We start from the raw sequence: 12,351 nt of genomic DNA on the forward strand, positions 1-12,351 counted from the left end.
GCTATGTTCGATTTGCGCTGGCCAATACATAAAAGCCAGTTTAACTGAGAATATGGAGAGAAAGCAGCAGGAAGTACGTGTCGCTTTTCAGACAAACCTATGAAAGAAAGCTCCATGTCAGCTTCGTGGTCGTAATCTGTAATTGGAGATATTGGGCACCTCTTATGACAATGATATTTACGATTGGGTAAAAAGAACTACAGCAATGTCAACAAACCAAAAAGGCAAAATGACATCAAGCCCACCATCACTGGCAGTTACATCTAAATAAAATGAACAGTAATATACATTAATTTACTTTACTTATCAATTTTAAGTAATAATCTCAAAGATTTTCATTAAATAAATGTTTGTTAAGTCACTATCTATGGCCCAGTGAGGTAACTCAATGGTGATCCACTGATGATGCTGTATTTCCAGCATTACGAAGTGGGTGTCTGTGGCGCACGGTTAGTTTTCCATCACCCAGCAGCAGTTGGTACACCAGAGAGGGTAGGCGGAGGCCAGCCAGCAACAGACTCGCTCTTCAACTTGTCTGTGAAGCAGCGTACTGTTTATCCCAGTCTCTGCTCGCTTTGCAAGTAAACAGTTGCTATGGCCTGGAAAGTGAGATCCAAAAACACACCTGCAATTACAGCTTATCACCGTGGGTGCTGCCATAGAGAACAAAAAAGATCTTTAAGAGTAACTTCAACACCATAGACTGTATAAAAGAAGTGGACATAGCCAGCGAGTCTGAAAAGTGAAGTCAATGCATTAAACCTTCATTCTTTCTAATGGCCAACAGGGGGCGACTCTACTGGTTGGCAAAAGAAGTCAGATTGTATTCAAGTCTGTGAGAAAATTACCCTTCTTGTCACTTGATTTATTACCTCAGTAAACATTTCCCAAAGGAGTTTGTTGTCTCACTTGCTAGTTTCAAGTCTTTGTTAAAATAGTATGATTAGAATTTTGTAAATTATGGTCCCATTAGCGTAAAACTGATGATGAGACAGGGTATGCTTTAGAGCGTAAAGTTGATCTAAATCTGAATCTTGTAAATGACAAGTTGGGCGTGATTCACCCCTTGCTCCACCACAGCATCACCTTCTCATTTAAATATGCTCACTTCTGGCATAAAACCAAGGTGGCGACAGCCAAAATGCAAAATGCGGTACTGTACAAACTGATGGGCTCTGTCACAGTGAAGCTATGCGAACATGAAGCTTTCCACGGCAGCACATGACTGCTTCACTTCTTCCGTTGTTTACCTTCCACCAAAAAAGACCAACTTAAATTTCTCAGAACACTTTGCTAAGAAGCAGCTCAACAAAACAGATTACACTAGTCACAAATATATATTTTCAGAACTTACCATGTAACCCTATGGCTTTGCTCACTTCTCTCCAAGCCCGCTGCTTTTTTGTTCTGTCTCTGTACTATACGTCTGTCCTTTATATCTGATTCTGATTTATTTCTTGAGGAGAAACTCAACCAGATCTTAATGCTGATAGGCTTTTGTGACACATTTGAAATGTAATCAATCTTCCCATTGACTTAACTGTATGTAACTGCACCATGTGAAACCCTCAGTTAGTGTCCAATGTGAATACACCATAACACTAAACAATTCAGTTAATTTAAAAGAAGCTATACACAGTTTGTATTTGGTTTCACTTGTTAACTAATTCCTATAAGTACATAACACTGCAGAAGAAGCTAACTTAAGCTATTAAGTAAATCTGGTTCGACTACAAGGCCAGCAGTGACAATAACCATCTAGCATACATATTCTGTTAATGCAGAATAGTCTGTCTTATTACCTCCAACAGATTCTGAAACTCAGACTACAGTTTTTATCCCTTCCTTAACCATAATTGATAGGGCATCAACTGCAACATACTTTGGATGAAACAAGCCCTCTGGTAGAGTGTTCACGATGAGCAGTCCTTCAGCATAAGTACCCATTTGCTCCTGGTTCTCTCAGAAATCCTGCGAGGATTTAGGGATATGAGAGTGCACTTGTTCTCTCCCTCTTTTTCCAACACACACACACACACACACACACACACACACAAACACACCCACACACACACACACGCACATTGATGAATACATCCTCTCTCTTCGGTCGAGAAAAGCTTCACTCATCAGGCGTAATTTAAAATTCATTGACTTCTTCTGTTGGACTCCACCGATACCTCTTGTACGCCACAAAGTTCACCAAGCTTTGTTTCAGTTTCACTCTCCTGTGTGAGCCCACATCAATGTTTTTCTCCTCAGGCTGTGGCTGCAGACAGTAATCAATACATCAAACGCTAACACATAAATCACAAACGGGGAAAAATGGAATCTTTAATGAAAAGGTTCAGTTTTCATTTTAAGTGAGAAAATCAGGTTTGTGATTAGTTTCGGTTGCGGCTACATGCTCTGATTACATGATTACGTTCGACTATGTGGTGATTGTAATGATGATGAGTTCGGCACTTTGAGAATACAGAATCAGAAAACCCACTGTTGTTTATTGTTATTTAACGGACAGTAATTTCAAACCTGTTTTCCCACTTCTTTTTTTAGTTTTTCATAAGAAACTAAATACTCAAAGGAGATGCTCATATGGTACACTTCCTGTTATTCTTTCACACAACATGTATCTACTTTGTTTACATCACTTTAGAAGTTTTTAACAACGTCGGGTGCTGTGCTGTTTCTCAACTACAATGAGCAGTGTTTTCTGAGTCACGGTGAGCATTACCAAGCAAAGGAGAACCAGTGTTATAACCGAACCACAAGAGGAAAAAAAAAAAGGGAAATTACGTAAACCAACATTTGGCTCAACTGTGCTGGTCCTTTTGATTTTTATTGGTCAAATTTAGCCGACGGCTTTGAACAGATGCTAGTAATTATGGTGCATGCGGCGCTGGGGTAAAATGATTCATGCTTTTCCTGGACAAAGACGAATTACTCACAGCAAACAGGATTTAGAAAACACAAACACCTTCCTTTTTTTTTGCTCGACTTCACAGCATTCATGTATTAGAAGGCCTCTTAAAGAGATCAAGAGGAGAGGTGAAGCTCCTCTAATGTCATCAGCACTTACAATAACTTACAGTTGTTATTTAATTCACCCTGTGATTTACTTTTCAAAACCTGCTGTAACTTGATTTGTTAATGGATCAACAACTTCACATAAGAATACATAACAGCAGGCTACTAATGAAGAGGGTTGATTTTGTTAGATAAATTGAAGATTGTCTGTCACTAGTAGATTTTTATCATTGTTAACTCTGAGTTTGTTAAAAACTCCCTCTCTATATCACTTTATAATCTTTCCAGCTGACTACATTCAAAACAAGAACCATGTTAAAGACTTCCTTTCATGAAAATCAAGTTTTTTAACCTTGTTAACATGTCTGTATATATTTGTTTATGCTACAAGATATAGCATGAGCAAAATAAGCAGTCAGTGCCATCACTTAGCATTTCCACCTTGGACCAATGATAGTCTCAAAAGCACAGATTCATACAGCCAGGCTTTGTTACATCACATACGTGGAACGGACTCCGCGAGGAATGTCCGCAGTCATTCAGGCTTCCATAGTCGAGCGCACTTCCGCGTTGTAGTTTCCTGTAAAAACGTCCATGAAAAATCCTGCGATGTGAAAAATACATGCCGAGCAGTCACTGGTGCGCGGAGCGGAGTCCGCACGGTCGTAAAATCTGAGCTTTGCGCGCACAGGGCTTGCAGACATCCGCTTTGAGTCCGCGCGGACCTCCTCCTCCTATGTACGCCTATCTGTATTTTGCAAGCTAAGCAGGGGCGGACCGGCCATCTGGAGGTTCTGGAGAATCACAGAACGGCCGGTACTCCAGGACGGCTGGCGGCCGCCACGCAGTCATCACCGTTTTTTTGTTTTGTTTTGTTTTGCTTTGTTTATCCCCTTTTTCTCCTTGATAATCTACTGTTCCACGTCCAGTCCGCTAGGTGGCAGCCTTTAAATTGGATGCCAGCCAGCCCATAGATATCTATGAGCCGGCCGGCCGCCAATCAAATTGAAGAAGAAGGAAGCGCATACCGTATGCGCACCGGTTGTTGTGGGCTGAGCCAAGTCAAAGTCCAGGGCTGTTTTTTAGTCCCAGTCCACCCCTGAAGCTAAGGTCCTGTTTATACGACAACGATTTCAAATGTAAACACTAAACTTTAGTTGTGTTTTGGCTCATCGTTTAAATGACAGCGGCATTTCAGGTGCCTGAAAACGCAAGGTTTTGAAAACGGGTTCCAGAGTCCATTTTTTTGGAAATCTGTTGAATGTATCAACGCTTCTCCAGCAAAGTGTAGATTTACTGTAGCAACTCCACCTCATCGTCCATCCAGACAAACATTCGTGCGGTTGCCATTTTGTTTGTTTATACATCACCGCTCTGTAGAAGGAAACGCTTGTTTGCGGGCGCGTTTTGTTTCATTAAAAGTCACACCGCCAACTACTGGCCCGGCATGTACACTACAGCGTTTTTGGTCATTTTTGCGGATCGGTGTGCACGCGGATTGTTATCAAAATGCTGTCATCTGAACGTGGAACTTTTATCAAAAACAAAAATTAGAAACAACTCCGTTTTCAGCTAAACGTTTTGTGTAAATGTGATTTTTATCTAACATTGGCAACAAATTATTAGCTGTTTGATAACACAGTCCAACCGATGGCTCATGTTATCTATCACTGTGATGTTTTTTAACTTTGTAGAGAGCGATTAGCATTTTTTTCATTGAAAAAAAACTTAAAATATGTCAGTTTGACAAACAGTGATACGTTTTTAGGGGTTTAATAAGGGTCAGGGGAGGACGTTTGAAGGGGTTCTTCAAGAGGCTCTTAATTGGTACATGCATGCATATTGTGCTAAAAGATGGAGACTAAAGCTAACAGACTCCAGGTAAAAAGTCAACATCCTCATGAGCTGATGATCCATGATTTACATCCAGAGATGTAAATACAGATCATTGACCTTGTATTGTAGGATAGCTGATCAGTAATTAGATTTATTTCAAATTTGTTTGCAGACATGTACCACTAAAGCACAGGGCTAAGGTGGCGTATCAAAATTTACATGGATTTATCCAAACATGTAGAACAAAATTGACCTTTTTTGAGTAGTTTCTTCTTTGTTTTGCTCTATATTGCAGTGCGGGAGACAGAATCTTATTGGCTGATGACTCCAATGAGGACTGGTGGAAGGTAGGTACGAAACCAATCAGCGTTCCAAAGTGCAAAAATTCTAAGATGTTTGTTGTCGTCTAGTTTAGGTTTGTTGAGACGTGTGTTCTCCACAATGCCCCAACAATGCCCACGTGAGAATTGAATTGATAAATTACAGGAATTCCAGCTGTAAATTATAGGAGCGAGGCAACAGGCCACCGCAGGACACAACTGCATGACAGATAAATTAGGGAGACAAAAGGGCCAACACGTGACTGTACAGAGGCAGCCAGCTGCCACCAGACCATGGAGAAACTCATCACGCATTTTACCTCTGTTGCTGTTCTCTACAGGCTGTAGATAAACGCAGACATCTGGCCTGTTTGGTCTTTGAACAATGGATACTGTACCTGATATTACACCTGCATAGAGTATATAGTTACTGCAGTGCAGACATATACAGTATATCTTCTTTATGTCCATGTATCAGGTAGATATCAGTGCATACGATCTAAAATAAAACTGTACACAGGTTTTGTGTACGGCAGCCAACAGAACCCCTGTTGTTTTTTCAAGGATTTTATCTAATCACTGGCGTTGTAATCCTCTTATGTACTGTGCAGCTTTTCCATGTGTCAGCTGTTTTCATTGTGTTTCAGGGGGTAATTGAGGACAGGATCGGCTTCTTCCCAGCAGCCTATGCTCATCAGGTGCGATCTGATGACCAAGTGTTCAGATGCAACAGGACGTTCATCGGCTGTAAGGAGCAAGGCCAGATCACCCTGAAGGAGGGACAGGTACTGTACAGACCCTTATGAGGATGATGATGATGGTGAAAAGAATTCACTTAAAACCAGGCTGGACAGGATGTTCCCCTTAATATCCTAAATTATCCTGTCCTGTTGTTATGGGTCGTCTGTGTCAGTGTCTGCATCTGCAGTGACTCTGCCTTCTATTTCTATTTTTTCTTTTTTTCTTTTCCTATTGTTCAGGCCTTTTCTGTGTTTTGACCTAAAGATGTTTAACACAATGCAAGCAGCAGCAGAGTGCTACCCAGCAAACACCTGCTGTTGCTGTTTCACCAGCCAACCAGGTGCCCAAGTAGCAAAGGACCAAAGGATCAAGCTTTTTCCATAGTTGGTCCAAAGTATGCTGGTTCACCTTAAAGCGAGTTGCTGTGATGTTTGATGGGTTTTGTCATCATTATTCAGTGTCAGTATTCAGAGACGATTCAGTGACATATTTGTAGCCTCCACTGCAAGACATAGCAGATACTCTATCAGTTTCAACCATGTATGAAAAAAAACGAAAGAGAGAGGTGCATGGAAAGAGCCTGGTCTGCAGATGAAACACAAAGGCACTTTAACTGCCTGGAAAACGCAGGGTCAGGTGCTGGGCACTACTTTTGTGCCTTTTTCATGCCAGCTTTCAAGAGTGCAGCGGCAGGTTGTGTCTGCGGTTGCTAAGCAACCTGAGCAAGCACAGTATCATAGCCTATTTACCTGAAATCCTGAGTGCAAAGCTGATCTTCCTCCAGGTGTTGTATATAAGTGTGTGGGCCTATCGTCCTATACCTGACTCAGATGTAGCAGCCCTGCACCGAAATGATCAACTTCTTCATAGTTACCACAGACGGATATTTACGAAAGAAGGGAAAGATATCTGTCGGCTGTGATTGGTTGTTCCTCATCACATGACATGCAGAAGTTGAACTCAGTTTATCTCAGAGCGCAGCTGTCCCATGCAGGCAGGAGCTGGCCATCTGATGGACGTTCATACCTGACAACAGTACAAGAAAGTTGTTGAACACAATAACACCAGCAGGGTGGACGAAAAAATGTTCTGTTGGTTCACAAGTACAAGTGCGTCATTAGTTAAAGACCCACCATTAAGCAGATAACCTGTACAGGGATGCAAATCCCAAGTCAAACAGAATCAATCCAAGCCAGCATGTGTGACGAAAAGTGCTATTGATGTCTGCAGCAATATCTTTAGATACTACCACTGGAGAGCGCCAAAGTCAGAAAGTTTAAGCTCACCCATATAATAGTCTTGCTCACCAGACCTTTCTCAAGAAAAGAAAGGTCTGGCTGCGCCAACTCTCACTTTAAGATTGGAGAAAAAAACGCCCCGGCTTTTTTTATTTCTTTCAACCAATCACAATCGTTGTTGGCGGTGCCACAGCAACAGTGAGCTTGAAAACTGCTACACAACCGGAGGTGGTAGGGCGGGACTTCAGTGGGTGGCTCGTTCTGCCCAATGAGAGGCTGATCTATGCAGCAAACTTCCGCCCACTCAGACTACCCATATAATGGCTTTAAGTAATGTGTACAAGAAAATTCTGCAACCTTTAGATCACCTGGCAGAGTGTGCGCCCCACATAGGCTGAGTCCTCCACAACGGCTCAGGCTCGAGTCCAGACGGTGGCCCTTTGCTGCATGTCATTCATTCTCTCTCTGTCCCCCACATTTCCTATTTATCTGAGCTAGCATATCAGTAAAGGCAAAAACTTATGATCAAGTGACATTTTGAAAATAAAAATACTTTCACCAGACAGTGATGATAGGATTGTTGTTAAGGTAAACTGCCTGCCTTTGGAGCCACAAAGACAAAACACATGAAGGATTAATTTAGACCAAACATTAGCAGGGTTGATCACATCGTCCTCATCACACATCATCATCATCATCATGGGCTGGAGAAGCAACGACCTTTATCACAGACATAAAAACTTCCACATTACCAGGTGTCTAATTCATGATCACACCCCAGCCATTAGAGCACATCAGATTCACATTATCCTGCAGCTCTTTAGCCATCTTATTACCCTCCTGCCGCTCCCACGTCGCCTCTTACCTCCAGCGACTCTCCCTTCTGCATACGCTTATTCACTGAAAAGCTCGACTGGAGTTGGCTGATAGAGAATCCCTCTTAGGAGTTACCATTACATTAGCATTTTGGCATAATGGCTGTACTCAGATTAGGCCCCCTTTTCCCACAATGCTTCCCAGGGCATGTTCGGACTCAGAGGAGACTAAAGTAAGCAACCCCCAGTGGAGATGAAACCACCGAAAACAAGATGAGTCCATGACCCTCTGCCTTTCTTTTCCAGTTACATAAACCCAGGGGAAGATTTTGTAGAGTACTTAGAGCAAGCATGCAAATACAATGTGTTCTGGTCTATCGTGAGGGTCAGTGAGAGACATAAGGAGCTGGAAAGAAGGAAGGAAAAGTTTGATCTCAGTACTCATCCTGTAATCATAGCAATGTGATGAACAGGCGTAATTGAAACAGCAGTATCAGCATTATCTTTAAATGTAATTGTCAAACAAAGCAATTACACTCCAGCTGGACATGTATAGCTCCTTCAGGTACATGTGACTAATAATATGCCTCTAAAAATAAAAACAAGTGGAGACTGGTGCACATAAAAACGGAGATGAGAGAGGGAACTACCATAGAAGCCATTTTGAGTATTTTGCCAGGTGTTTATATTTCTGTCAATCTGTGGACAGATTTTGTCAATGCACCAATGTTGCAACAGTTTAAGACAGAGTCACAAAATGTTACGGGTGTGTAGTTTAGATCAAGAAGAAGGTTGAGTTCAAACATGGGTGTGATCCAAGCAAGAAGGCCAGAAGTAGGGGGACAGGAAGTAGGGATATTCAGTTAAGGCTGGGACACGCTCTGTAACCCCATGGGAGCAATGGAGCAGTGTAACTGGAGCTGCGATGTTGCAGGGTTACAGCAGCCAGTGCTAGACATAAAGGGACAGTGTCCTCTCAGGTGCACTTGGTTGCGCTGTTTTTAGCCTCCTTGGGTGCGCTTGGCCTGACATAACTTTTGGATACACTCAATTTGATGGTGGTTGATATTCAAGAAAGTGTTTGCATATAGAAAGCATTTGTTTATAGTCTTATCTACGTTAATTCTTCATACAAAACTATAAAGACCCAAAGCCGACCGTGGACACCTCAGTGAAACATATCAATCATCCCTTATGTTCTATGATAGTTTAGGCATACTAGGGCTGCAACGATTCGTCGACTAATGGATGACTAATGGACTACAAGAATAGTCAGTGACTATTTTAGTAGTCGACTAATCAGTTTTCATAGAAAAGTACTATAAAAGTACCCCAAAATACTCATTGCAGCTTCTTACTTTCAAATATTGGCAGCTCCACACACTCTCCCATGACGGTGAACTAAAACCCTTTTGCGTGAGTACGAAACAAAACATTAGATGACATCATTTTGGGGTTTAGGAGAGAGAGACCGAGATTTTTCAACATTTTAACACATTTTTTGATTCGCCTTTATTCATGGTGTGAACGTGAACAAAAACAGCAAATCAAGAAAAAAAACATTTGCACCTGCAAATTAATTGCGTGGAAAAAAACACTTTTGCTGTGTAAAGGCCCTAAAAGTATAGAGCCAAAAGTATGTAATATGTTTGTGTGACTGTACTAATCATCTATACTTTATATTCTTAATAGTTTTCCACATTAAAGTAAGATTTCATTTTTCCCCTCAGATCTGTGTGAGCAGCGAGGGCGAACGCAGCGGCTTCATCAGAGTGGCGAGCGGAAAGAAGAGAGGCTTCGTGCCCTGCGACGTTCTGGAAATCATCTGAGACGAACACTCAGAGAAATGAAGAGAGACAGACAGAGGGAGGGAGGTGGGCTCAGCCGCCTGGAGGTCAGAGGAGGGGGAAACTGAACCTGCAAAATGGCTGCAAGGAACCAGTGAGGAAGTTGCCTCATCAGAAATTTGGAGTTTGGACGCATAAGTGATGCTGGGCGTGGACTTCACTTTGTTGCAGGTCAGAGTCTCTGTACCTTCTTCACTCTCCTCGCAGCACAAAGACAGACACTGAGATGACGGGCCATTTGTTGTTCACAGGGAGACAGGAGATCACTGTTTCACTGGATTTGATTTAATTTATAAAGCTGATTTGTGTGTTCTTTTTCTTCCCTTTACTTTTATCCTGCTACAAGCTGTTTGTTTTATAAAAGTGAAACTGCCGCTGGGCTGTTTAAGCCAAAGAAAAGGAAACAAACACTTACTACAATGATTATTTTTCAAGGTTTCAGCACATACAGTACAATGGCATTCCTCTTATACATAATTTAGTTTCTCATGCTTTTACATTTTGTTCCAAGCTTAAGTTGAGCTTTTACTGCAAAGTAGTTTGCAATAGACTCCGATATGTCCTTGATGTCACAAGGTGATGGAATACTTGAGTCGGAATAAACAGCATATACAATAAAATGAGAACATTTACCTTCTTTGAAGTCTCAAATCTCCTTTAAAATCTACCAAAAGAAAGCCTGACTTGGATCATACAGTCACAGTCCTGTGACAGAACTGAAAAAGGTTTCAGTTGGAAAGTGGCACATCAGATGCAACAAAGAGATGTGTGGGAGTATTTTCAGAGGAGTTTGACACAATCAAAGATTTCAGAGATTCTCAATGGTCTTCCAACAATATCACCCTCACATTCCCCAAGTTTATAATGTCTTACTCACATTAATCCAAGATTTTACTTCAAGGTGATGGTAACAAAGATTGATATCATCATTAGAACCAGAAACTGTTAAAATCTGTGTTTCTGATCCTGTTTATACCTCATATTAACATGCCTGTCGGTGATCTGAACATAAATGGACAGCTTGGAGCTGGTCACGCAACACTTCAGTGTCACTAAAAGAACCACCACATCTTGGATTGATGATGTAGGTCTTATTGGGGATGCAACAGGATGCGTTATTGCTTCACTACAAAAGATAAGTGGTCAAATGCGTCCCAGTGTATTTAACTTAATACCAGCCTATGAAGAGACTCTCAGTGGACACACAACTTGTCCTTTACGGAGGGATGGGAAACGAGAACTGGTTCCAAATAGTCCAATCCATTGTAATCACAAGCCTCCAAGTTTATAATTCATTTTATTGAACAAGAGGGAGTCGTGGCAGAGAAGAAGAAACAGTCCAAGGTGTGGCTTCATTTTACGAATTAAGATGAGTGCTGCTTGTAATGTCTGTAAAATGATCATTTCAAGTAAGAGTGAAAACACTAGCAATATACTAAATCATCTTTCCTATCGACATGGGCTTAAACTCCAGGAATGCCACGTATCTGACACTCTATGCACGACCACCGCTTCACAAACAAGCAGCATGTTCGTTATCAAGTTGTCTGTGTAATAACAGCTGATTTTTTCTTTGACTAAGAAAACCTAAATGAAAATGAATGCTGTACAAATATTCAAATATTGTAGGCCTACTTTTATTTCAACACAGAAAATTGATTGGAATTCAATAAGGGAATCGATGAAGAATCAGACTGTTAAGCTGAATGGATAATGGCCTTGGTATCAAAAGAATATTATCAGTTCCCATTCCCACACTTACTAGATTTAACATTTTGCATTTTCTCCATGCTGCAGAATCTTTTAGGTGTATCTTTTTTGTTGTTTGTGTTTAATTAACGGATTCAATTTTCTCTCGTTTTAATCGATTTCGTCAAATATTACAGCTTCATTGCTACAATAATGATTTAATGATCATGTGATCTGCTGGGGATGCCTTGTGAGCACATGAAGGCACCCATGAGACAACTTTTCCACTTTGCATCTTGACATTAAATGTGATCACTCGTGTGTTTTTCCACTCTCCCAGCACAGGCGACTCTGAACGGCACTTCTTGTTCAGATTCTAGTGAGGTGCGTTAATGGAGAGCTGTTGCATCACAGCAGATATAGTATATCTCTTTAAAATGGTTCTGCACTGACAGTGGGCTTTATTGGAGGTCCAAGAACTCTACCTTGTACATACTGTACATACAAGATTAAAATTTCTTCTTTATCACAGCAAAAACAAAAAAGTGTATGATGATGATTTTTGTGGTGTCTCACGTCTTCTTTCTGTAAAAACATATGCCCTAATATTTCACACATCTCATCCTAAATGTGCCCGATTCTTCCATCTGTCAGAGTGATTCCTAATTTCTGTCACGGTTCTCTCTCCTCTCGTGCGCATTAATTTGCTATCAATAATAAGCTCATCATTCGCTCAAGTGGGCCCAACAAAAAAATTATGCATCATGCAATTATGCATATTACGTTGTGATTTAGTTGCCAGCGAAAACAACTGGATTGTGACTCAGTTATTCAGACT

General features: G+C 41.2%; 1 protein-coding gene across 2 annotated transcripts in view; it reads left to right on the forward strand.

The window, feature by feature from the left end:
* The window catches only part of stac (SH3 and cysteine rich domain), a 44,773-nt gene extending 34,312 nt beyond the window's left edge, over window positions 1-10,461 (forward strand). For both annotated transcript variants that reach the window (XM_049596511.1, XM_049596512.1), the window contains 3 exons: window positions 5,159-5,210; window positions 5,831-5,968; window positions 9,708-10,461. In XM_049596511.1, the coding sequence (XP_049452468.1) occupies window positions 5,159-5,210; window positions 5,831-5,968; window positions 9,708-9,806 (289 nt within the window). In that variant the 3' untranslated portion in view covers window positions 9,807-10,461. The remainder of the gene's footprint in view (window positions 1-5,158; window positions 5,211-5,830; window positions 5,969-9,707) is intronic.
* The last annotated feature ends 1,890 nt before the right edge of the window (window positions 10,462-12,351 follow it).

The sequence above is a fragment of the Epinephelus fuscoguttatus genome, linkage group LG14 (assembly GCF_011397635.1).
Source record: "Epinephelus fuscoguttatus linkage group LG14, E.fuscoguttatus.final_Chr_v1".
NCBI classification, from domain to species: domain Eukaryota; kingdom Metazoa; phylum Chordata; class Actinopteri; order Perciformes; family Serranidae; genus Epinephelus; species Epinephelus fuscoguttatus.